Here is a 27,055-nt window from a genome sequence, read left to right on the forward strand (position 1 = left end):
GATAAGCCCATACTTTGTGTCTCAAAGTTCCACCCCTACTATTATTACACACAAGGGGTGGGGGCATATGTGTGCATCACTTACGTGGTTGGAACTACTTGATCCTTTGGTGGCTACTGCTGGAACTTGTCCCATGGCTGGCTGATGGTCTGCTTGTCTCTGAGATGGTGCTAGGGAATTGGTCATAAGAACGTGAGCAGTCGTGACAATAACATCTGCCTGAGCCATGGGTTCAGGGGCCGTGTGCTGACCTGCTGTTCCATGACTCATCTCAGTTGCTGGCGTCTGGATAGTTGTCATGTATGTCATTGTAGCCGTGGAGTTTTTCTCCCTGGCAGCTACAGGAGGAGGCTGGAGTTTGTCATCAGCTGCGCTGGCAGGGAGGTGAAGCTTCTCCAGAGGGATGTGATACTTATCCATAGATATGCAAGTATGGAGGTGGGGCTTGTCTATAGGCACATCTGTTGTGGATGGTTCCTGGCCAAGCAAAGCACCTGTATGGAGAGGAGTGTGCTCCCAATGCCCAGGGCCACCTGGATGGAAGGAGAAGTGGTCCTTGTCCCCCACTGTTCCAGTATGGAAGTTGGAGTGGTCCCAGTCCACCTTTGTGCCACTATGCAGGTCCCCAGGCATGCCAGTACGCAGATGGGGCTGGTCCCTATTTCCAGGTGTACTACTGTGTAGATGGTTGCGGTCCCCAGGTGTCCTAGTGAGGTCCTGGTCTACAGGTGCCCCACTCTGGAAGTGGATTTGGTTCTCAGGAACACCAGTATACAAATGGAGCTTGTCTGGAGCAGCCCCAGCAGAGAGATGGACCTTTTCTATAGCTATGTCAGTCCCTCCGTAATTTGTACAGTCAGAATGAGCATCTCCTGGCTTCTTCTGGGACTGAGTAGATGCTTGCTGTGCGGACTCAGCTAATGCTAAGGCCAGCATGCGCGCTGCATTTTTCGGAGGAGGAGGAGGGATAAGAGAGACAGAACTGACAGGAACAGGATCCTGGGGGGAGTCGAGGGCAACTGCTCCTAATGGGGGGAAAATTGAGAGAGAGAGAGAGAGAGAGAGAGAGAGAGATGTGTTACTCTGTAAGGATAGTGACCTAATCCTATAGACCATTATAAAAACAGAGGCTTTTCACAGTAGCATTTCCTTGATGTGAAATACTGTATCTTCCGTCCCACATGCAACCGTTGCTGAATAGTACAGCTGTTCAGCAGGAAAACCACACCAAGAGATTGTCTAAAGGTTCCTCTTGCATTTCTAGAGAGGTAGGAAGAAGGTAAGGCAGAGAACGAGACCCCCTTATAACCAATTTAGACCACATGCTTTGGGGCTGAAAAAAAGACCCTTCTTCAAGTGTTGGCAGGTGGGTTTTTTTCATTGAGTGTCTTAGGTGGTCAATTCACTTGTTTACTGATATGCAAGGGTACGCTACAGACAGATTCATTTTATGATAGGATGAAAAAAACAAGACGGGGGGGCACATAAGGTATTGTGGAAAGTATCCAAGAATTCTGTGATGGAGGGAAAAGACGGAGGTTTCTAATGCGACCGTAGCAACCTGCACTGCCCTGCAAGATACTCCCTCTGATTTAGGATTGGAATCGAGGTGTATTCCCCTCTCCTAAAAGGCACGCAGAGAAGTTTCTGGGAGCAGGTCCCTTTAGAACTTAAAGAAAGAATGGAGGAAAACGCACTGTACCTGGCTGTGTGTGTCCAGAAGGTACAGTCTTATTCTGGCTGGTTGGCATGGGTCGCTCCCCTTCTTCTTGCAACTCTGGCTTGGCAGCAGTCACCTGGGTCTGGGCCTCTTGGTGGCATCCCTCACCTGTTGCCATTTCATTGGCTTTCAGGGGCAAAGACACCCTCTGGGTTGGGGACCTGTTTGTGGCTTCGTTGACGCTAATGCTTTTGCTCCAGTTTGGAGAAGCGGCACTCCCCACAGCACTAGGCATCCCTTCGCATGCTTGTCTGGGCAGTGTCAAAGAGACTGGCTCTGATATAGTCACCAGCGGAGACTTGATTGGCTTTCGCCCCATCTTAGGTGAGAAGGCATGGGCGACCTTCTCCTCAGTTGGGCTCAGGTCCAGAGTGAAGAAGGGACTCATTTTCTCTTGGAATGGGGAGACTGGTTCAGAGCTCGTGGCACTGCCAGGGGTCTGACTCTGGCTACCAGCTTCCAAGTCCTTCTTAGCTACGCTTGGCTTGTCCTTGTTAAAATCCATGCACTCCAACAGACAGATGCTGCTATCCAGGCACTCAGACTCTGCCTTGGGTGGACTGCACTGAAAAGACATAGGGTCAAAATCCAGGCTAGCTACTCCAATATCCGGTGGGCTCAGGTCAACATCTTCTGCTGACCTAGGAGAGATGAGGGCAGGAACATGAATCAGCCCCTCGTCCCCATCGCTCTCATTGTCATGGGGCAGGTTATCATAAGAATTGCAGTGGTTCATGGTCTCCAGGAGCTCCCCATTGAAGGAAGCAGACAGTGCATCACTACTGGACCTGGGTCTTCTAGGCCGGAACAGTTTAGATTCACCTAGCAACGAGGAGACGGATAAGTATTAATAGGGCACTAGATAAATGTTCATTAAAAACCGCATGAGGCCATGAGTTACTAGCTGTTTTTGTTTATTTAGTTTAAAACTCTGCACACTGAGGCACTAATCTCAGCTGTGGCCTCTTGGCAGTAAAGTAATACAAATAATAATAAACCAGTGCAGGCTAACTTAGTTTAAAGGGAGGGTGGGAAACTAATGTAGATGTACTTGAAACCATTTGCTAGGCCAAAACAGTTGATAAAACTATTTAAATTTAGTTTGCCTGGATGATGTAGGATGGATCAAATGGTTTTTAGAAAACACAGTCCCAAAACTAGTTAACAAATGCAGTCGAAGTCCCAATATGGTCTAGGTCAAGAAAGTGAATGTTAAACATAAGCAGATCTGATACAAACACTGTCTTAATAATATCTGGTTTTACCTTTTGATCCTAGAAGGAAAATAACATGCAGTAAAGATCTCTGAAGATTACTGCATTGGCCCATGGTACCACTTGAATGCACAAGCAAATCTAGTCCATTAAGTATTTATGCATACCTTTTATTTAGTTATCTAATCAAGAAAGCTATATGGTCTACCGGTGTGAAGGAGCTGTGGCACCCCCAAAGTTAAGCTTACAGTCAGGTATCCAGACAGTCAGTAACTTTGCCAAATGTATTCATATGCTTAAGAGATTTTTGCTAATAGAAAATGTTTTAGGGTCAGTCTCTTTTTACTTTATCACATTCTGGTGCGGAGTGACAGTAAAGTACTCTTAGATTTCAAATGCATTTTAAATTGAATTATTGCTATATAAAGGCCAGACGGGGTAATGTTTACTAGATTAGTTTGTTTTGGTTTTCCACCTCTGTGGTTGGGGTTAACTAAGCAATGCTATTTCTTGGTCAGTAATGTATTACATTTTATTCACTATATGCCAACCTCTCTATACCTTTCTTTTTAAAAATTAGAATAAGGCAAGGGCTACATACTTTGCCCCCCTACCTATGTATGTTAGGGGTGTCACCCTTGACCGCCAGAGCTATGCTGGCAAAAGCCTGTAGTGCAGTTGCAGGTATACTGGCAAAACTGCTTTTGCTGGGGGAGTGGAGGAGGAAGAAAGCTGGAATAAGCTATGGGAGCAGAAGCAGAGTTTTGCTGGTATATTATACAGGGATATCCATACTGGCAAAGTGCTTCTAGTGTAGATCTGGCCTAAATTTGCAGCGGCACAGGATAGCAAACAGAGCTGTAAACAGGGGAGTTTGTAAGGTGGTGCTTGTTTGGGGTTTGTTTTTGCTGTGGGGGTGGCTTGCGTTTCCCAGATTAACAGGATTTAGGTGGGAAGGCTATGACCAATACGGAGGCAGCAGTGGGAGTGACTCATTTAGTGGAAGACACAATGAGGATGACTGGATGTGGAAGCTGTGGTATGTACATGATCCTGGAGGGACGACCTGGTAAGAGTTTTTTCTGCATGAAATGCCGTCTGATAGAGCTGATGGAGGAAAAGATCCGAGGTTTGGAGATGCAGGTGGAAAGTCTGGTTGAGTTTAGGAAGAGGTTTGAGCAGATGATGGAGCAAAGACATGAGATATCTGAAGGGAAAAGCTCAGACTTGCAGATGGAAGCAGGGCTGGGGAATTTTGAGGGGAGACTGGGTGAGGAAAATGGTCAGTGGAAGCATGTGACTAAAAGAACCAGGCCGAGGAAAAGACGGGCTAGTGAAAGAGAAATGGAGCTTAGGAACAGGTTTGCAGAGTTGGAAAATGAAGAAGGGGCTCAGCAGGTAGTTGCTGAAGGTGGAAGGGCAAGGAAGAAGAGAAGAGAGGCTAGTCCTATAGGAAAAGGGGAAGAGGCAAGGGAGACTACACCAAATATGAGCCCCAGGAGGATATAGGATGGGTTGAAGAGGATTATAAGGGAAAACAGGAATGGAAAGAACTTGCAGCCAGAGGGAACAGGGGAGAGACTGGAGAATAGCACCGTCGCCAGGAAAAGGCAGGTCTATGTGATCGGGGACTCTTTATTGAGAAGAATAGACAGGCCTGTAACTAGAGCTGATCCAGAGAATAGAAGGGGGTGCTGTCTTCCAGGTGCTAAGATACGGGATGTAGACCTGAGGTTGAAAAGGATCCTAAAGGGAGCGGGAAAGAATCCCCTAATTACCCTTCATGTGGGAACAAATGATACGGCTAGATTCTCACTGGAAAGTATTAAGGGAGACTATGCTAGGCTGGGGAAGACACTTAAGGAAATTGAGGCTCAGGTGATCTTTAGCGGGATCCTTCCTGTTCCGAGAGAAGGGCAACAAAGGTGTGACAAGATTGACTGTCAACAGATGGCTTAGGCAGTGGTGCTATAAGGAGGGCTTTGGGATGTATGGCCACTGGGAGGCATTCACGGACAGAGGACAGTTCTCTCGGGATGGCCTTCATCTGAGTAGGGAAGGAAACAGACTTCTAGGATGGAGGCTGGCACAACTGATAAAGAGAGCTTTAAACTAGGAATTGGGGGGAGATGTCCAGGTAATCTTCACGCCAGATTTTAGCATTGAGAGGGAAGAAGACAAAGTAAGAAAGGATACAGCTGTGGGTAGGAGAATGTATACAAGGAGCAAGGGCAGTGTGGATACCAGTCTAATACGTTATACTGGCTGTAGAATGACTGTGCCTAATAGCGTACAAAATGTGAGCGAGGCCAAACAGCAAAAATGAAGATGTTTGTACACCAATGCAAGGAGCCTAGGTAACAAAATGGAGGAACTAGAGCTACTGGTGCAGGAAGTGAAACCAGATATTATAGGGTTAACAGAAACATGGTGGAATAGTAGTCATGACTGGACTACAGGTATTGAAGGGTATGTGCTGTTTAGGAAAGACAGAAAGGTAAAGGTGGTGGAGTAGCATTGTATATCAATGATGAGGTAGAATGTAAAGAAATAAGAAGCGATGCAATGGATAAGACAGAGTCCGTCTGGGCAAAAATTACATTGGGGAAGATAGCTAGTAGAGCCTCTCCTACAATAGTGCTTGGGGTGTGCTATAGACTGCTGGGATCTAATCTGGATATGGATAGAGCCCTTTTTAATGTTTTTAAATACTAATGGAAACTGCGTGATCATGGGAGACTAACTTCCCAGATATAGACTGGAGGACCAGTGCTAGTAATAATAATAGGGCTCAGATTTTCCTAGATGCGATACCTGACGGATTCCTTCATCAAGCAGTTGCTGAACCGACGAGAGGGGATGCCATTTTAGATTTGGTGAGTAGTGAGGACCTCATAGAAGAAATGGTTGTAGGGGATAATCTTGGTTTAAGTGATCATGAGCTAATTTAGTTCAAACTGAACGGAAGGATTAACAAAAATAAATCTGCAACTAGGGTTTTTGATTTCAAAAGGGCTGACTTTCAAAAATTAAGGAAATTAGTTAGGGAAGTGGATTGGACTGAAGAACTTATGGATCTAAAGGTAGAGGAGGCCTGGGATTACTTTAAATCAAAGCTATCGGAAGCCTGTATCCCAAGAAAGGGGACAAAATTCATAGGCAGGAGTTGTAGACCAAGCTGGATGAGCAAGCATCTTAGAGAGGTGATTAAGCAGAAAGCATACAGGGAGGGGAAGATGGGAGGGATCAGCAAGGAAAGTTAACTTATTGAGGTCAGAACATGTAGGGATAAAAGTGAGGCAGGCTAAAAGTCAAGTAGAGTTGGTTTTAATTCCCTTTGCAAGCTCCAATAGTAAAAGGTTCTATAGCCATATAAATAAGAAGAAAACTAAGAAAGAAGTGGGGCCGCTAAACACTGAGGATGGAGTGGAGGTTAAAGATAATCTAGGCATGGCCCAATATCTAAACAAATACTTTGCCTCAGTCTTTAATAAGGCTAAAGAGGATCTTGGAGATAATGGTAGCATGACAAATGGGAATGAGGATATGGAGGTAGATGCGAAACTCAAACAGCTTAATGGGACTAAATAGGGGGGGCCCAGATAATCTTTATCCAAGAATATTAAAAGAATTGCAAACCTATTAGCAAGAATTTTTAATGAATCTGTAAACTCAGGAGTTGTACCGAATGATTGGAGAATTGTTAATATAGTTCCTCTTTTTAAGAAAGGGAAAAAAAAGTGATCCGGGTAACTATAGGCCAGTTAGTTTGACATCTGTAGTATGCAAGGTCCTGGAAAAAATTATGAAGGAGAAATTAGTTAAGGACATTGAAGTCAATGGTAAATGGGACAAAATACAACCTGGTTTTACAAAAGGTAGATCGTGCCAAACCAACCTGATCTTCTTTGAGAAAGTAACAGATTTTTTAGATAAAGGAAATGCAGTGGATCTAATTTACCTAGATTTCAGTAAGGCGTTTGATACCGTGCCACATGGGGAATTATTAGTTAAATTGGAAAAGATGGGGATAAATATGAACATCAAAAGGTGGATAAGGAATTGGTTAAAGGGGAGACTACAACAGGTCCTACTGTAAGGCTGGAGGGAGGTTACCAGTGGAGTTCCTCAGGGATCAGTTTTGGGACCAATCTTTTTATTACTGACCTCAGCACAAAAAGTGGGAATGTGCTAATAAAGTTTGCAGATGATACAAAGCTGGGAGGTATTGCCAATTTAGAGAAGGATCGGGATATTATACAGGAGGCTCTGGATGACCTTGTAAAGTGGAGTAATAGGATGAAATTTAATATTGAGAAGTGTAAGGTTATGCATTTCGGGATTAATAACAAGAATTTTAGTTATAAGCTGGGGACACATCAATTAGAAGTAACGGAGGAGGAGAAGGACCTTGGAGAATTGGTTGATCATAGGATGACTATGAGCTGCCAATGTGATATGGCTGTGAAAAAAGCTAATGCGGTTTTGGGATGCATCAGGAGAGGTATTTCCAGTAGGGATAAGGAGGTGAGACCTCACCTGGAATACTGTGTGCAGTTCTGGTCTCCCATGTTTAAAAAGGATGAATTCAAACTGGAGCAGGTACAGAGAAGGGCTACTAGGATGATCCGAGGAATGGAAAACTTGTCTTATGAAAGGAGACTTAAGGAGCTTGGCTTGTTTAGCCTAACTAAAAGAAGGTTGAGGGGAGATATGATTGCTCTCTATAAATATATCAGAGGGATAAATACAGGAGAGGAAGAGGAATTATTTAAGCTCAGCACCAATGTGGACACAAGAACAAATAGGTATAAACTGGCCACCAGGAAGTTTAGACTTGAAATTAGATGAAGGTTTCTAATCATTAGAGGAGTGAAGTTTTGGAATAGCCTTCCAAGGGAAGTGGTGGGGGTAAAAGATCTATCTGGCTTTAAGATTCTACTCAATAAGTTTATGGAGGAGATGGTATGATGGGATTTTTGGTAATTAATTGATCTTTAAATATTCAGGGTAAATAGGCCTAATCTCGAGATGGGATATTGGATGGATGGGATCTGAGTTACCCAGGAAAGAATTTTCTGTAGTATCTGGTTGGTGAATCTTGCCCATATACTCAGGGTTTAGCTGATCGCCGTATTTGGGGTCGGGAAGGAATTTTCTTCCAGGGCAGATTGGAAGAGGCCCTGGACGTTTTTCACCTTCCTCTGTAGCATGGGGCACGGGTCACTTGCTGGAGAATTCTCTGCTCCTTGAAGTCTTTCAACCACGATTTGAGGACTTCAATAGCTCAGACATAGGTGAGGTTTTTTGTAGGAGTGGGTGGGTGAGATTCTGTGGCCTGCGCTGTGCAGGAGGTCGGACTAGATGATCAGAATGGTCCCTTCTGACCTTAGTATCTATGAATAAATTGTAGTGCTTGTGAAATGAAGTCCATTGAGTTTTCCCAGCTTATATAATACTACTTCACCTTTAGAAACATCCCAAGGAGCCAACATCCATTGTTGTAAGTTTTTACACAACTGCGAGATAGTTATGTGGTGATTATAAACTTCCAGTAAAAACTAGGATAGTCCAAGCTAATTTCACTTTTGACCTATAGAGGAGTTGCAGATTCAAGGGGGATTACCTGAACCTTGCTCTGACTTTAATGGGTTCTTTCTTATACCCTAATGTTACAGTGGGAATAGAGGATGAAACCACCCTGACTTTGCCACCACAGTCATGCAAAAATCTGCTTTGCAACATTTAGCTCCAAAGCCTGCCTCTGTTCTAAAGCAAGAACAACTCCCATTGGCCTCAGTCACTCTGGATTGACACCATTAAGTTGTTGCTACAGGACTGCTTACGAGTTACATGCACTAACAAAGGCAGACGCACTGAAACATGAGCACAGCGTGACCCTGTTTGGCAACAGATTCCAAGGCCAGAAGGGACCATTGTGATCATCTCATCTGATCTCCTCTCTAGCACAGGCCACAGGATGTCTCCTAGATAGAAGACTGGGCAGTTGCTGGCTATTTATAAAAAACAATTTTACAGGAGAAGCCATAAGTCTTAGTTACAGATACCACCATCTACTTTATGAAGTGCTGTAACATTCACAGGTCTATAGAAATGTCACGCTGCCTTTTACACCTTGTGAACCAGTTTTTCTATCTTACCATCAACAGCATGCAGGGAAGTGAGAGACTCTTCACTTTTAGCTGAGCGCAGGGTCCCGCTATCTCCTCTCCCACCTACAGAACGAAACATCAAAGAAGCTTTTTTATAATCTGCCCCGTGTTCATGGCATGAAGATAGACGGGTTTCTGCCAGCCGCATCACTCGCTTGAATATAAGCAGCTTTTCTACTCTCCGACATGCTTGTACAAAAGCTCCAGTCACAACTGTATCCTCTTTGTATCCCATACCACAATTTATACTACTGGGCATTTCTACAGTGTCTTCCATCAAACACGAGCGAATTAACAGAGGTGCCCAGGGTTAGGGAGTGGTAATATTCTTCCCTATAAAGGGAGAAACTGACGACAAGCTGTTAATCTCTGCAGAGGGATGGGTTGGGAAGCAAACAGGCCATAGCTCCCCAGCATGGATTCCTTTTGGGGGAAAGGGTGCAGGCTCACTTGAATCTGAAGTGGGAGGAATGGGGAAGGATGCCCCTTGCCTGGGACAATGGAAATGTATCTCACTGATCCATTGGTGAAATTCAGAGTAGCCTGAAGGCTGCTCTAACTTTCACAATCTACCAGTGGCTCCAAGGGCCATTACAGTAACGAGGATCATTGGAAGCCCTCACCCCCTGTACTCTAGCAGCTGGAGAGCGGCATGGTAACCTCTATGTAAGCAAAAGATGCCCCTCTAGTTGCTGTATCAGCTTTTAGTACTGCTTTGTGGTGGTAGCACAATCAAAGCAGCCAAAGGCAGGGAAGAACTCGGGCTGCATATTTTGTGGGCACCAAATAAGTATTAACTTTAACCCTGAAGTACTGGGGAAATTTTTGAAACCACTATGCCATAAACTATACAAGGGTTCCCTAATATGACCAAGTTGGGACTTTCATCCCCTCAATCTAATTTCATTTTGTACTAAGGAAAATTGTAAATGATTCAAAGTTACTGAAAACTATAAGGTGGTATTTTAAGAGAATTTGGAGAGAGATACTAGATGGATATACATAAAAGGGGGCTGTGAGTAAGGGAGAGGCACATCTCTATCTACATCACATTACACACAGTCTTAGTGATACTAAGCATTTGTCTACATGGGGAAGTTACTATACTGGTATAACTATAGTAGTATAAACTCCCTTATTTACTCTGGAATGAGGGCCCTTTTCCAGGTTAGTTTATACTGCTCCCAAGAGAGACGAGCTAAACCAGAAAAACACACTCTTATTCTGGCATAAGAGTTATACCTGTTTAGTAATGTCAGTAAATTTTCCCAGGACACTGAGCTGTCAGTCCTGAATATTCCATCTTAGAGGGGATGGATCCGTTGGGTTGCTTTTATAGCAATGACACCCCTGGATCTAAAAGCATGACTGAATCTCTACTGCCTCAGCTAAAGAACTCAGGTTCCATTCATGAAAGGCTGTAGCAGATTCAAACCTCTATTTATGGATTATGGCCTAAGCACTGGAGGGGAACAGAGAAATGTGTTAAGTGTGGGTTACTTTCCCAGCAGCGCCCTGTTTGGTAGGAACAAAGGGCACCCTACTTACCTGCCAGTGCTATGGCTTTCATTTCAGAGGGCTCGCTTGGGTTGCGCTGCAGTTTCCTCTTCGAGACAGAAGAGGATTTTCCCAGGTTGAAGAAGGAGCGCCAACTGCCAACGGGGGATTTCTTCATCTTGTTGGGTGGTCTTTTTCTGGAGCAAGAAAGCAGAAGGGGATCTGCATTCAAGTCACATTGCCAGTCACTACGTTTTACCAACCAGACCTGACTCCTTCTGCACTTGGCCTGCTGGCTTTGACAGAAAAATAGACATGTATATTTCAGCAGCAGAGCATATTTATGCTCCTCTACCTGGAAAGGTCCAGTCCCAGATCTTGTGGGGTCAGTTCCATTCAACAAAGGACATTCATTTCCTTCTTGTAGCAGGCAGGTGCAATTTTTAAGGCGCTAGGCCTGAACAGGATTCAGAGTCTGAACCAAGAATGCCTCTTATTTTATAGGCAAATGTACCTGTTCCCTCAATTTATAACTAAACTAAACATATCAGGAAAGGGATTTCATTTGCAGTATAAAAGCTACTTGACCCCATGCTGCATCTCCATGCACATGTACGTACACGAATCTCTGGAGGGACAGAGGGAGTTGAATGGCCAGCTCACTCAAGGCATACAACAAACGTGCACAGACATCTGAGGTGTAAATTGAGCCATGTGTGTCTTGCTGCACCCTCATGGATACAGAACAACCCCATCCCCACTGGGGGTGGGATGCTAGCTATGATCCTGCATTGTAATCAATTCTTGCTGAGATCAGAGCGCTGTCATCATTAAAAGCCTGTTGAAACACGCCTCTAGAGATAGAAAAGTAAAAGCCTCTACCTTTCAGATGGAAAGTCTATGACAGTGTGGAATTTCCCCTGTAATGCAGCAGGGCCTTCTCCCACTTCAATGTATTTACTGTCTGCCACTATAGGGGAGTTGATCTGGGCTTGCGTCCTTGCTTGCGCCTCCTCCAGGGTGAGCAGCTTAGTTGAGGGAGAGGACACCAGCAGTGATTTGGGGCGTGATAAGGAAGTGTGACCTGCAAATGAAAACCAGAGAGAAGCAGCAGGAAAAGTAAGGCCCATGAATAGATTATAGCATTTCCTGAGCCCGTAGAAACCCAAGAAAAGGCCAGCATACCTTCTATTACACACATCGTTATGGCAGAGCTAACAGTGGAATTAATAATTGGCAAAGTTTTACAGAATCCTAATGGTTTCCTCCCTCCCAGTTGCATCCTATGTCAATTACTCTAGAAGCCTACAGGACTTGATCTCCATTCTGTAGTGGTTTGCTTGTAACCATCTCTGAATTCTAGGGCTAGAATATTTTCAGTTATCCTACAGGATGATTCAAAACCCTGTACAGAAAGGTGATCGTTTTCTTTCTAATTGCTGGTTTTACTTGCACTCCCCAATCTTGGTTCTAGCTCAGAGTATGCGGAAGAATGGCTACATCTAAACATTTTAAATGGGAGCTATTTAAAATGTTACAAACATGCTTGCAACTAGTAAGTATGCTTTAAATCACTCCTAACAATCTTGGGGTAGAGCATAATAAATTAAGAGCTGGACTGTTGTGTTTTTGCTACTTAAATAAAGTTTTGGGTTTTGTTTCTTTAAAGTGAGTTAAATACTTTTGTTTTGTAAGATCAAAACTAGTTAAAATTACTTCCCAGGGCTACAACTCTGTCTGTCAACTTTCCTTGCAAAGGAACCTATTACAAGAGAGCTAGTTTATAGAGTGGTTTAGTAAATCATATGCAACCCTGTTACGACAGCCCTCCTGCGTATGAATTTTGCCAATGTTATCATGATTATCCCTTGCCAGCTTACTGAACAACACAACTCTGCATAAAATGTGCATGTAGGCCCTTGCCTGCACTGGCCTTTGAGCCATGTTTAAAAGTTATTCTACACTGAACAGTGCCCCAATCCCCACACTGGCTTGGAAAAATGGTATAGAAAACATGTCCTGGCTCAGGCTGATCAGCAGTGGCCACTCAAATCATGTTAGAAACAGTCTTCGACATCACCTAAAGAGATGCACTAGAAATGCGTACACTTCCATCGGGAGGTGTGACTGCAGCTTGTGTATATAAACTCAAGCTAGATCCTCGTTACATACTGGAGCTAGCTTGAGTAACAGTAATAGTGACGCTTCAGCAGCATCGCTGGCAACACAGATGGTACAACCCCACCAGGGACACAGTGTATGTCCACATGTGCTGTAATCATACCTCCCAAGTGCAGTGTAGACAGCCCCCCCCTTACAGGATGATACATGCTGTCTCGCTCCTGTAAACTGTTCCCCGAGCTTTGCTACTACCAAATGACAAGCCCCAGCATTCCTGCTCACCGTTGAGAGCAACCAACCAATTAAAACAGAGACTGGTTCACTAATTGGTAAATCAGCTGAATTAAACACAGACAAACCATGCTGAGAACTTGAGCCAAATAATTGCCTTCCCCTGGAAGAAAACAGCCTGGACCAGGTATAATTAACTCTGAAAGATCAGCTAGAATCAGGGTGGAAATATGCCTGCATCATTCAAGTGGGACTCTTATCATAAACTCCTCACTCCTGCTGCTTTATAATTACCTCTTGTGTGGAAAGCTGGACTGACAGCAAATCTACTATGCTGAAGACAATGAGGTCCTAACACGGAAATGGAAAGCATCAAATACACTGGCAAACAGCTTAACTCTGCCCATAGTTAGTGACAACTGCACTGACAAAGCCCATTTTGTACTAAGGATGAGCTTCATTAAATCAGTTACTTTATATTTTAATATCTATTAGATTCATATATATGCAACCCCCAGGCTGTATTTCTAACAAATGGAGTCAAATCCATTCCTGGTGTAACTTCACTGGGGAGATAGCAGGCATTTGCAAGGAATGGGAATTTTAGTTTTGAACTGTGACCATTTTCTGCACCAAGAAAAGCCTTCACAGACTGGGCTCATTGTGTTTTGGTGTATCACACAGAGCAGTGAATGCAGAACTCATCTGTCCAAGTGGAGCTATACCTTTAATCAATATTTGATTATCATCCCTGCTGAATCGTAACTTTGTCTAAAATCTACGTGGAGCTGTTAGCAGTATTAATTTTACAGGCTAAACAAATGACAAATCCTTTAATCATTCCAATGACCTGTACAATATGGTTCAGTTCATTGCTAGGCCTCCAACCTCATGGGGTGCCTCGTAGCCTCATCCCATAGATCGGTGGTTCTCAACCTGTCTAGACGACTTACTGAACCCCTTTCAGGAGTCTGATTTGAGCCCTGGATGGGTGGAGCTTGGGCTTCTGCATATGTCTTAAGCTTCATGGGGGCCCCTGCCTGCCACCCTCTAAGGTCAGCCGTGCACTTGAGACCCCTCGCAAAACCCATCCCATGACACCCGCCCTCATGTTGAGAAACATTGATATAGTAATTGTATGAAATAGTAGTTTGTACAGACTTCACTAATGCTTTTTAGGCAGCATGTTGTAAAACCAGGCACACATCTGGAACAGTTGATGTATCCCTGTTTGAAAACCACTGCCAAAGGTGGGAACTGGCCACTAATTACAAGAATATGGGTCTAGTTGTGTGGATAACAAGTCAGAGCCATGCTAATGAATGCCTCCAGGCTCCATGGAAAATGGACCCTTTAGTGTTTAAGATTTAAAATGTTTCTTATCAAAAGTAACAAATTTATTTGGACATAAGTTTTTTACCCATGAAAGCTTATGCCCAAATAAATCAGTTAGTCTTTAAGGTGCCACCGGACTCCTCGTTTTTATGGATACAGACTAACATGGCTACCCCTCTGATTCTTATCAAAAGTGGGGCCCAAATTTGAAATTTGGGTGTCTAAAGTTAGGCACCTACTAAAGCAGCCCCATTATTAGAGGTGCTGACAACCACCACTTCGCACTAAGGTCAGCGGGAGCTGTGGCTGCTCAGTATGTCAGGGTGCCACACTTTCAGCACGTAAGCTTGAAAATGCTGGCCTTGAGGGCAGGAGTATGTACCATATGGCACAAGCCTGTGTTGCAAAGACAGGGAGGAGTGTGCAGAGCAAAAACTTGGTAATAAAGCCCCTTAAAGATTACCACAGACCTTCCACAAGGGAAAAACTGCAACTGTGCCAAGACAGAGAAACATTCATGAATCGCAGGAGCAAAGAACAGTAATCGCTGATGTCAAATTATTAGGCCCCATTCTACAGAGCACCCTTGATTGCTATCAACGTCAATGGGAGAGAAAGGTTGCCACAACCCCCAAAACTCAGGCCACATCTATCAACTTTAGGCACCCATCCCTGAAAATTTTGGACTTTGTTTTTACTGTAAACACTATTTTTACTGGAGAGGCTAGAGTTTCTGCTAAAATTCTGCCCCTAATTTTGGTACAATTAAACCCCCAAAGGAATGTACATACCTGCTCCATCTCGTATGACTGAGCTGAGTTTGGAGCTGAAGAGGACATCAACGTGATTCAGGATGAATTCCACCACCACTGACTGGATTCGGACCTCCATGAAGGCAGCTGTTCCACTGAAACAGGCAGACTCTATCTGCTTCGATCTAAGGAAATGCACATCAGATTAAATTTCAATGCAACTTCACCATAGGTACGGGCTCATTGTGCATAGTGACTTGTCTGCTGAGACCAGGTATATAACACCACTTAGGCCAGGCTCCATAATGGATCCAGATAGCACTTGAAGGGCCAGATTCTCTGCTGATGTAACTCCCTTAGTTTTCAAACATCTATGCAAATCATCACGCTGAATTTGGTGCAGTGATGACTTCAGTCTGGATCTGACTCCTGAAGTCAATGGGAGCAGTGAACCCCTAGAGGAGGGAGGAGCAGCTGTTGCAGGCCCAGACTGAGGTGAGTGAGGCATGTCAAAGGCTTGCCTGTTTTGTCCCCTTCCCTCCATGTGCACTTGTAATTGCATTGTCAACTTCATGAACAAGCTCACTGTAGCCTTTTAAATGAATTTTTCCCCATGAGCTAGGAAAATCTCCAACTAGCCCTGCTCAGCAAGGACCCCAACATTCAAAAGCAGCCTCAACCAAGAGAAAATTGTCAGACAGAAGAAACTGGCTCACACTTGTTAACTGCCCATGAGGGACTCTGACTCGGATATGTCAGGATGGTAATTGGACAGTCCAGAAACTAACACAACCAAACCCCTTGTCCTTGTCATATTGGTGTTTTTTTTTTTTAAGTAAGGTTTTGAAATTAGGGATGGCATTGTAAGATTGTCATGTGACATTCCAGAAGACAAAATTCATCCAAGGGTCTGGCAAGATCATTTCCATATGTCTGAAACCTACAAGAGGTGCTGGGGGTTCTACTTCACTTCCTGGCTTGAAACAGTTTCCATCATCTATAGGGTTTACAGTTTGGCTCAATGACTCGCAGCACCCCCACTATACAAATTGTTCCAGCACCCCTGAAACCTACTAGCCATATGTATTCATGTCAGACTATACAGACTGCTGCAATGGGATGTCAGTGGTTCCACAGAATGGAACCAGTTTTCCTGCATGACCAAAGGAGATAGTATCCACATCTAACCAAGAGAGAGGAAAAAAATGACACTGGAGGGAAAAGGTGGGCCTGATTCTCCATTCATTTACACTGCTGTAAATAAGAAGTAATTCTGTCAAAATCAGTGGAATTATAATGGTGAAACAGGCCCAGTGGGCACAGAAGGTCAGCTGCTGTAGTTCCACTGACGTCAATGGGAATGATGCTGTTTTACACCAGTAGAAGACCTGGCCCAGCATGTCCAAACCTGCCCAGTCTCAAAGCACTTTCTCCGGAGAATCTCCCACTGAAAAACCAATAGCAGTTGTACTTGAATAAGAACTGCAGAATCAAAACCATAGTGGTTTTTCTGGGTGTTGACATTTACCATCCTCTTGGGAACATAGCATGAAATAACTTCAGCATGCAGTGTTTACTTGGAGGAACAGGTTCTATGTGTGTTTTTTAAATGTAAGGTGAGAGAAAATCTAATAGAAGTACCTTAGTAGGTTTGGTGCCCAGACAATTGCTAAGTTCTTGGTATGCATGTTTGTGATGGAGCAGTAATCAGCTAGATGAGCCAAGTGCCTCATTAGGAACTCCAGTGTCCTGAAAAATATGAGAGATGCAAAAATCTGTTACGGATAGGCAAACATTCAACACCCATTAGCAAGCCTTGCTGCAATTGGCAGCACAGAAAAACGCAATTAATTAATTTGTATTTGGTAGCAAAAGAAGGAATGATGTGCCGCCCTAAGCAAGACAAAAATGTTGCCTCAGGCAGATAATTACAGCAGGCTCTCCTCACTGTCCAGCTGAAGGAACGTGCACTTGTTAGATTGAACAGAACACAAGGGCGGGCAAACAAAACTTGATGTGGGCAAAAATACCTGCAACTCCACTAGCTCAACAGGCTACAGAACCAGCTAGTCACTCGAGTTCATTACTTGGCTGCTTTACCACCATGTTGAGCAAGAGAAATAAAACAGTTGCTCAGGCAGAACCTGATAACTTCTTGGGCATGCTGCAAACCTATCTCAGGGTTTTGGGAAGGGGTTTGTTTTATTTTCTTTGTGTAAAGTGGAGGATGCTTTTATTTAGGTACCTGAGAGGGGATTGGTGAGAGGCTGCTTTGAAAATCCCGGCTTTAAGCACCAAGTTAGGATGATCTCTGTTAGGTTTTGTACGGTGTATTTTAGTTTACGGGATGGACACTTGCAGAGATATATTTATACATCTAAATAAGATACAGGGTGAAACTTTCCAAGCTAGCATTCACACACTCAGAGACCATTACTTTTCAGCAGCACAGAGGGCAAGCACCCCTGGGAATTTTCAGGGGCTAACTGTATTTATTACAGCCCGCGGGGGGGAGGGGGGTGTCAGTTCTGCATGGTACTAGTGTGGATCACTGAGGGTATAACTGATAGGTGGTACAAGAGAACCTGCTCTCACACTAACAAGAGTGCTGATGAGCAACCCCCAAGTTAAGTCTGCTCTATCACTTAGTAGCAGCAATAAACTTTAAGAGGTGAGTGCAGAATCTCAAGTCTCCCCAGACCTGTCCGGTCTTCATTTCTTCCCTACCCTACTTGGCATCCCTGCCTGGTTTCTCTTTGCACGCATGACCTATGCAAAGACATGCACGGATAAAAAGTCTGCATTACTGGAGATGAAATGGACAAAACCCCACAAGACTTGCACTGCCCTTCCACAGCCTGTGCTGCCAAACACCACCATCAGCAGCCTGGAAACTCTTGCTTGGCCAAAGATTATTAAAAGAATAAAAACGCTCTTTTCTTCCAAAAAGGCTGCACAGAAACGTTGAGGAGGAAACCTCAAGTGAACCACCATCTCTGCCCAGTCACCACTAGGGGGAACACTTGCAGCAGAGTTGTCTCATGTAAAAGAAAAGGAGTACTTATGGCACCTTAGAGACTAACAAATTTTATTCGAGCATAAGCTTTCGTGAGCTACAGCTCACTTCATCGAATGTAGCTCACGAAGCTTATGCTCAAATAAATTTGTTAGTCTCTAAGGTGCCACAAGTACTCCTTTTCTTTTTGCAAATACAGACTAACATGGCTGCTACTCTGATACCTCTCATGTAAAAGGTGACTGCTCTCATTCCTGCTTTATCTCTCTGCTAGGTTTTTCTCCTTTCCTAGCCCCCTCTCTGTTCCAAGAACAAGGCTGCTACATTAAAATCAGACATTAGGGCAGAGTGTGATTGCAGAAGCATCTCCGGGCCGCAGCTTAAATAAGTGAGGGGGCTGGGAAAGACAACATGCTTTAGGTTAAAAGAAAAGGAGTACTTGTGGCACCTTAGCGACTAACAAATTTATTTGAGCATAAGCTTTCGTGAGCTACAGCTCACTTCATCGGATGCATCAGTAGCTCACGAAAGCTTATGCTCAAATAAATTAGTTAGTCTCTAAGGTGCCACAAGTCCTCCTTTTCTTTTTGCGAATACAGACTAACACGGCTGCTACTCTGAAACATGCTTTAGGTTGATGGGGATTTCCTAAATGGGGTTTTTCAGGGGAGGTTTTAAATACAGAGCTACTCTGTCCCCCCAGTGCAGATGGGATCGGGTGGCAATACGGAAGCCCAGGCACTGAAATGGGTCAAAGGAAGAACCTCACATCCAACCCACTCTAAATTTCAGTGTGAGGGCAGGGAGAGGAACGTTCAGAGTTGAATATAGCCAATTTGCCCTTAGGCTCTTATCAGAGTCAGACCAGAACAAGAGGGGGCTGCTTCCGGCTCAGCTTTGGCTGAAATTCTACAAGAGCAGCCCACGATATTTTGGTGCCATCAAATCTGAACCTTCTCCTTTGGCCATTCCTAGACCTACCTGGCCAGGGTAACTGGGCACAGAGCAGGAGCCACTGGGGTGGAACAGGACAAAGACTGCAAGCTGAGATATCCCAGCCCCCTGCCATGAATGACCGGGAGGTGGCTGGGGCACGTGAGGAAAGTAAACCGGAAAGAGGCACAGAATAGAAAAAAACTGAATTAAGGCCTAAAGGGGTACAAGGTTGTCCTGCAATGGTATAAATAGTTAGGGTCACCCCTGAGACTGTTTTATGGCACACTGGCATCATGACAACCATCAGAAAGGCCAATCTGCCCACCAGCCAACAGGACAGAACAACTTGCCCCTATAAAACAGGCATGGTCCAGCCACTTACTGCACACTCCAGTGTGGGGATAGTCTACGGCAGGGCAACCGATGGCACGTGTGCCAAAGGCAGCATGCGAGTGGACTTTCAGTGGCACTCACACTGCTCGGGTCCTGGCCACCGGCCCGGGGGGCTCTGCATTTAATTTAATTTTAAATGCGCTTCTAAACACCCTATTTACTTTACATACAACAACAGTTTAGTTATAATTATAGACTTATAGAAAGACTTCTAAAAACGTTTAAAATGTATGACTGGCACGCGAAGCCTGAAATTAGAGTGAATGAATGAAGCTGGGCACACCACTTCTGAAAGGCTGCGACCCCTGCTCTACGGTATAACTGAGGGCATTTGAGGCCATGCTGGGAGAGTCCCAGGGCAAAGGAGAGGGTTGAGTGGCTGCAGCACGGCATGGCAGTTTACGATGTCCAAAAAAGAGAGGCTCAGATTCCTATGCTGCTTTTCCAACTGCCACATTCACAAATGCTCCCTCCCTTTCTTTAATGCCTGTGGGGGAGCAGTTCCCCTGTGCTGCCAGCAGAACCCCTTCCCTGCCAGTCCTGCTAGTTAAACACACGTGCTGCCCACAGCTGCACTCAGCGCAATTACATGTGTGCTGCTGCAGTGCTTCCTTTTTCACCTGATTTCAGGTGCTGCATCTTCATCTGTCTCACCAGATCAACTGGCCTTGCTGGGCAAACCCCTGACAAAGTTCCGAGTCTTCTGCTACTTGCTTCATTTCTCTCCCTTAATGTTATTTCAACCAATGGTTTTTGTCATCATTAAAAATATCCCGTGGAAAGTCTCACCACCCACCTCCCCTCTCCGTAATGAAATCTGACAGCCTGCCCAGCCCCTGAGCTCCTGACCCGGGAGGCTAGTCTCCGGCCCCTCCCTCGCTGTACCCTTTCCCCACAGCCGTTGTGGACAGCACTCTGGGTGGCGGGGCTGCGTGCTCACGCAGGGCAACATGGCAGCGTGTCTGGCTCTGGCCGGGTGGTGTGGCAGCCAGACATGCGGCCCTGTATTCACTCCCTCCTGGCATATTGTATAGAATAAAGCAGATGAGATTTATGTACAGTATGTGTTGTCTGTTTTGTTACTGCTCTAATTAAAATATAAGTCATGTTATGCAGTCAGCAATCCTTCCAAGCGTGCTCACTATGCAGGAAGAATGCGGCCATCTTAGGTGGGGAAATCGGAAAGCACACAATAATGTCAGCCCTCTCTTCGTAAGTGATGATGTATAATGGCCGAGTTTTTTTTCATCCTCCAAACAAGTGACATCATTGTGCTGCAGTGCAAGTCCCAATATTTAGCCTAACGTGATTTTCGGTTTAGTCTGCATTGGTGATCTTCGTCCTAGACAGGCTGAGGATGGAAAGCTAGGACCCTGGTGCACTGTCAGAGCGGCAAAAAGAATGAAAGGAGTGCGATGGGGTAAGGCTACGCAAACTAACCTGTAGTGTGGTGGGGGTAGTTGCTGGATGACATCATGAATTTAACCAATCGTTCTTCATCTGTAGCCAGCAGACACAGCATCCTGGAACAAAATAACAAATTAAGATGCTAACACTGGTCATTTGCTAATGCAAATGAAATAGTCTGGCTCGCGCTCAGTTTGCTGGCATTTAGTTTGTATAGATCTACCTTCCCAACCTAAGCCTTTAGGCTGCCCCCTTCATCTGTGGTATCTGTGTGCTGAGGAGGTGGGCCTGAATACAACTAACATTAAAGCAAGATGAAATGAAGCTGGCCAGGAGCTATAAGTTGCACCTTGATGGCACAGAGTGACTCCTTGTGCTGCAGGGAGGGTGATATTCATCTCAAAGAAGGGCAGCAGCAGATGTTCCCACCAATGCCCTCCTTACTGGCTGTGCCACTGGGGGACATCTTTAATTCTCGTTGGGGACTCCTCAATGATGAGGGGATTCACACTATCATTTCAAATCGTCAAGTGCCTCCCTCCTGGTGCTGCAAAGTCTAGAGCAGGGTTATTGTGCCCTAGCACAACTGCACTCGGATTCAGAGGGAACATCAAAAAGCGCTGCGAGTCTGGAGTGTTGGACATGAGCACAGCAGAGTGTGGCCTCCTAGTCTGGATTCAGCAGCAGAGCTGTTGGAGTAGCATGCCCAATGGGATTGGCCTAAGCCAATGCTTTTGAGAGTCCCATATTCATGGGTAACCCTTTTTAAACATAAACGGAAAGAAAGATCTTCAGCAAGATCCATTTCAGAATCTGTCTATCTTATATGGCCCCCGTTACCAGGCTTTACAAAACAGGTGGCTCTCTCATTCCTGTTGATCAAACCCACAGTGACGTTGCCCAATCCGTGGAAACTGAGATACCGGCTGGTACTTACTGAGAACTTCTCGTACAGCTGATATGTGAGCAGGGGGGTTGGGGAGCTCGCGGAAGTAGAGTTTACAGAGGGAGCCCACGCAGTGGATATCTTGAATGTAAACATCTTTAGTCAAGTCGGGGATCTGCTCAGAGTCAAACTCGTGGCTAGAGATGAGAAAGGCAGACGGTGGTGGGAGATGGGGGGATGGAGAAAAACTCAAAACAAATCAGAGTCAAAGGAACACAAGAGCATGCTTCACAGGAAGAAGAGTTAGGCTTGTGCTGTTGCAAGCTCACGTTTTTCCAAAATGGGATGGTTTCTTACAAGGCATTGTTGGTTGCATTTACATCTGACTGGCTAGCCCAGAAATCAGATTTCCCATAACAAGGCAGATGCCCTTGTATTTTATAGGGTATATTCTCAACGCTGTTGCAGGCAATTTACATCTCTAACCCCAGCGATTGTGACTGAGAACTGCGTAGGTAAAATTCACCATGGGCCAAAATGAAAACTTTACCCCCTTTAAATTTCAAAGGCCTAGAAACTGAAATCAAAAGCAACATTGAACATCAGGGCTTATCAGCAGCTGCTGTACATCAAAACTACTGTGTGCAGAAATTCCTTGGAGGCAAGCTAGAGAGCCCAGCAACAATGAACCGAGCCAGGAACCACATGAAGAAAACCCGTGTGCATTCCCTTGGTTTTCACAGAGAGAGGAAAAAGAGAGAGAAACCCAAAGCACAAATGTTTATGAAATAAAAGCTGCACTCAGAGGGCCAGGGCTGGCAAGCCTCGCTTCCCACTAGAATATGTGCATGGAAATTCCTGTTTCCAATTAGCCAGGGACTAGCATAGTGAGTCAGGCCACTGTGAGGGGTGAGCAGAGGATTGCTGTAGCTGAAGCTCACTTCTCCACGAGATGTAAATCAAACTGCTGATCCCCTATGCAGCAAATAGCCACGTCTACACTACAACAGCCTGGTCAGAGGCTTGGTTCTCACACAGCTATACTATCATTCTGGCTTGTAACATGCATGGAAGACAAACCATGTTGAATGCTTTGGCGTACTTCTAGGGCCTAGTCAAAGCATTAAGTCCTTCCCTGTACTACATAATGGAGAATCTTGTACCCGTGTCCTTAGCCATAGATATATTTGTAGCCCCGTGGGAATGTCTTCACTGCACAGTTAACCTGCTTTTTAGGCCAAATTCCACTGCTACAGAAAACATGTCGGGCCAGGTTTGGAGGTCCTTTGAGCCCAACCCCTGGCTAGTTTACCCAGCTACAGGAGTGGGTTAGAACCCCAGCTCCACTTTAACTCAGGTCAGAACACACCCACTTTGCAATGAGGATGCAGGCTAAATCACTTGAGTGCAGATAATTCTCCAGTGCCTTCCCACAATTCCCTCCGAAGGGTGGAAAAGTTCTCCCACCATTTGCAGGGAAAGAATCCTAGAGCATCTCAGTAAAAGCAAACCAGCTCATGGGGCTAAGGCAGCCAAGAGTAGACAAAACAAAACCCATCTAGCAGCTGGGTAAGCTAGTCCGGCAGTTAATTGTTATTGTTCATAATTAAGGAGCCTCCTGCGCTGCATGTGGGGAGCTGTGCAATGAAAACATAAAACACCTGGGAAAACTTCAAAAGGGAACAAAACAGACTGGGTCAGACCCAAGGAAAAATGTTAAAATGGGGGGCCAGCAAAAGTCACTCTAAGGCAGTGGTCCTCAACCTATTTACCATTGTGGGCCGCATATGATTGGGTCACAAACAACCTGCGGGCCAAGAACCACTACTCTAAGGGCTTGTCTATACATGGAGTTATTAAGGAACAGGTATTCCTGAATAACACTGTGCGTGGACGCTCTTATTCTGCAGTAAGAGTGCCTTGGTCCAGTTTAGCTTAATCCCACTTTCGAAGTGGGTTAAAGCTAAACCAGAACAAGACACGCATTCCAGAATAAGAGACCCCAAACATGGAGGTATTCAGGAATAGTTATTCCAGAATAGTTGTGGCTGAATAACTCCAGGTGTAGATAAGCTCTTTGGGGAAGGAGCAGGGAGAATTTTAAGATATTATTTAAAAGTAAAGTGGGGTGGACTGAGGTGAAGGCAAAGGAGAATGAGTTCCTTCTGGGAGCAACCTGCACTGCAAGGGTGTGGGTTCCTTGCCCATTGGAGATGTGCTGATGCTATTCTAGAAAGACAGGCAATGTATAAGCATGGCCAAGGCCTTGTCTATGGGGAAACCTGCACTAGTATAAACTAAAGGTGGGAATTTAAACTGATATAGTTACAATTAATACAAACCCATGAGGACCCACTTATTTCAGACTAAGAGTGGCCTTTCTTTAAGTTTTGTTTAAGTCAACTGGAAATAGGTTTCGGCTAAATCAAAATATGCTGTCCTTAAACTGAAGGAAGGGCCTACACACAGGGAGTTTGCACCAGTTTAATAAACTGGTTTTAAAAGGTGATTTAAGTTAAACCAGTCACACTTTGTCATGTAGACAAAGTTTGTCATTTCACTTCAGAACCTCTCTGAAAAAGAGACAGGTGAGATTTTAAATGTTCCAGAGCTACAGCATGTTGTTCATGAAGCAGACACGAGCACTGGGGAGCTGCTGTGATGGTACCTCCCCATCTGTTCTCCAAGACACCCACCGCCTGTCATCACTGAACTCTAGGATTCTGAAACCAAAGCATTTAAAAGAACATGTGCTGGGATTCATCGAATACAATGCAATCATACCGTAGCTTCTGGATATTGGATGCAATTCCTGACAGGCGGTATATTCCATCCACAATGCCATGTTTCTCAATGAATTCGGTGCAGCTCTTGAGGACCTGGGGGACTAAAAAGAAAAAAGGGCCAGTGTTTAGTTGACCATGTTACTGAGGGCCTATGATAGTGTCGGATCTCATAAGCTAAGCACAAATGGGCTGCTTCCCTAGTTGCTTTTTGGATGGGAGACGAAGGAAAACCAAGGAGGTGCGGGAAGTAATGCTGTTAACTGGTAGTAGGCAGGCTTTCCTTAAAGTCAGTATTAAAGCATGATGTTAGCGGGGCAGCGCTGCAGGAGATGCCATTTCTCAGATGAGACACAAAACAGGGTCTCACTAACTGTGGTTGTGGAAGATCTACAACACTTACAAACGAGCCATGGTGTTACCGCCCCTATCCCGGCCAATCTGAAACTGAGCAATTGCGTTCAGTCTACCCAACATTCTTTCTGCAGCTTCAATTCAACATGGAATTCTTCTCCCCTGCTTGGTTTAAACTGTTGTACGCTGTTAAAGAAATATCATGTTCTACCCCAGGGTTACCTGCATTTTTATGATTAGTAATTTGATCTCTGTATGTGCAGGGCACTGATGCATTTGAGCGTCCCTGGATTTAGAAAGTTACATGACACAATGCACCCACAGAAACTGCAGTGCAAAACTTGTTACAAAGAAAGACCCAGATAAGACTGGACTGAAAGTAAGACCCAGTGGATGTAATTAGGTTTACAGTAACATTCAGGCCACTTCACCAACCAGTTTTCTCCAGATGGTTTCTCAATACAACTGAAATTCCACTATGTGATCTAACTATCCATCCCGCTGGATTTAAGGGGGGAGCAAAGCTGATCCCCTTTAACAGGGAAATGAGACTTGATATGAGCCCAGACAGGAAATTAGGATCAGACCCGTGTAAGCATCATCCAGTCCTCATGGAAAAACTAAGATTTTTGTGGATTCCTCAGCAGGAGACTTTCTTGCCACAGCTCCTACAATGATCTAGATTTAGTCTTACACAAAATGCCAACTCTTATCAATTTGCCATGTGACACAGATTGTGAATAGGTCATGTGGCAAATTCCCTTTTATCAAGTGATATATACCATCTGCCAGGAACATTGTTGAACTTAGATGCCCTATTCCTCCTCCCCACCCCATCCACCCTACTGCTGTTCTGCTTCACATCAGGCACAGAAGCAGATGTGCAACCTGGGCAAGGAAAGGAGCAGACATTTTCAGTGGTTTCCTAAACAGATGCATCTCAGACTAATGTACCATGAAACATAGAAGGTAAAACACCAAACTGAAGACCGTTGCAGTATCTCGAGCTGCTCTTCAGAGACTGTTGGGCAAATGGACCCCCTTCTGCCCCATAGAGCCTTGGAAACAAAATCCTTCTTTACAGAGCAAGGCATTGACCAGAACTGGTTACCTTCTGCTCAAACCTGCAAGTGCCTTGGGATCTTCACCTTTCACTGAAGGGCAACCTAGAGGAGTGGTTCTCAACCTTTCCAGACTCCCTTTCAGGAAGCTCATTTGTCTTGCGTACCCTCAAGTTTCACCTCACTTAAAAACTACTTGCTTACAAAATCAGACAAAAATACAAAAGTGTCCCAGTACATATTACTGCACAATTGGTTCCGTTCTCATTTTTTACCATACAACTATAAATCAATTGGAATATAAATATTGTTCTTACATTTCAGGGTATAGTATATAGAGCAGTATAAACAAGTCATTGCCTGTATGAAATTTAGTATGTACTGATTTTTGCTAGTACTTTTTATGTAGCCTGTTGTAAAACTAGGGAAATATCTAGATGAGTTGATGTACCCCCTGGAAGACCTCTGTGTACCCCCAGGGTACACGTACCCCTGGTTTCAGAGTAGCAGCCATGTTAGTCTGTAATCGCAAAAAGAAAAGGAGTACTTGTGGCACCTCAGAGACTAACAGGGTTGAGAACCCTGACCTAGAATACCGGCTTGAGCTGCCTAACCAAAGTCCTGTGTCACAAGAGAACAAACTCAGCATGCTTCCGTGGCTTTACACTCCTGGGGCTTCTCTAGCTGTACAGACAGACAGCATGGTGAGTAGTGTATGTAAGTCATAATTGGACTTCAGGAGCAGCCTGTTGTGACACTTTGCATCAAGTCAAGGAAAAGAGGGGGAAAAAAACCCCAAAGAAGGGGATGTAGTCATAGGAATACATTTACTGCACTGGCTTATTCATGATAGCAAGAGATTGGATAGTGCGGTTAGAGTCAGCATGGGGCAAAAACCACAAAATCAAAATACTATGGGCCCATTCACACCAGAAATTCCACTGGATCAGGCTATGTGTTCGTCTCCTGATCTTGCTACAACATTGATCCATCCTGTAGCAGAGAAGGGACACTGAACATATACTGAACTGTGCTAAAGCTCTGGATGCAGCATGGCTTGGAGACCCCTGACATAACTGTAGTTAAAAAGGGTCTTTTGCTGGCAGGATGACCTCAGTCTGCTATTTTTAAAAAAAAAAAAGGGGGGGGGGGGGGTGGCATAGGAAGATTACATGA

General features: G+C 44.7%; 2 protein-coding genes across 2 annotated transcripts in view; one reads left to right on the top strand and one right to left on the bottom strand.

Annotated features, from left to right (window-relative positions):
- Window positions 1-12,266, top strand: part of KCNJ5 (potassium inwardly rectifying channel subfamily J member 5) — a 193,640-nt gene extending 181,374 nt beyond the window's left edge. The window contains exon 8 of the mRNA XM_043501047.1: window positions 10,683-12,266. The gene's annotated coding sequence lies outside the window, so the exon portion shown is untranslated. The remainder of the gene's footprint in view (window positions 1-10,682) is intronic.
- ARHGAP32 (Rho GTPase activating protein 32) overlaps window positions 1-27,055 on the bottom strand; it is a 264,621-nt gene that overhangs the window by 3,952 nt on the left and 233,614 nt on the right. Inside the window, 11 exon segments of the mRNA XM_043501046.1 lie at window positions 85-1,025; window positions 1,703-2,542; window positions 9,096-9,170; window positions 10,656-10,801; window positions 11,487-11,688; window positions 15,083-15,228; window positions 16,685-16,792; window positions 20,829-20,911; window positions 21,733-21,768; window positions 21,770-21,878; window positions 24,466-24,568. Coding sequence (XP_043356981.1) covers window positions 85-1,025; window positions 1,703-2,542; window positions 9,096-9,170; window positions 10,656-10,801; window positions 11,487-11,688; window positions 15,083-15,228; window positions 16,685-16,792; window positions 20,829-20,911; window positions 21,733-21,768; window positions 21,770-21,878; window positions 24,466-24,568 — 2,789 coding nt within the window.

Source organism: Dermochelys coriacea, chromosome 22 (assembly GCF_009764565.3).
Source record: "Dermochelys coriacea isolate rDerCor1 chromosome 22, rDerCor1.pri.v4, whole genome shotgun sequence".
Classification (NCBI taxonomy): Eukaryota; Metazoa; Chordata; order Testudines; family Dermochelyidae; genus Dermochelys; species Dermochelys coriacea.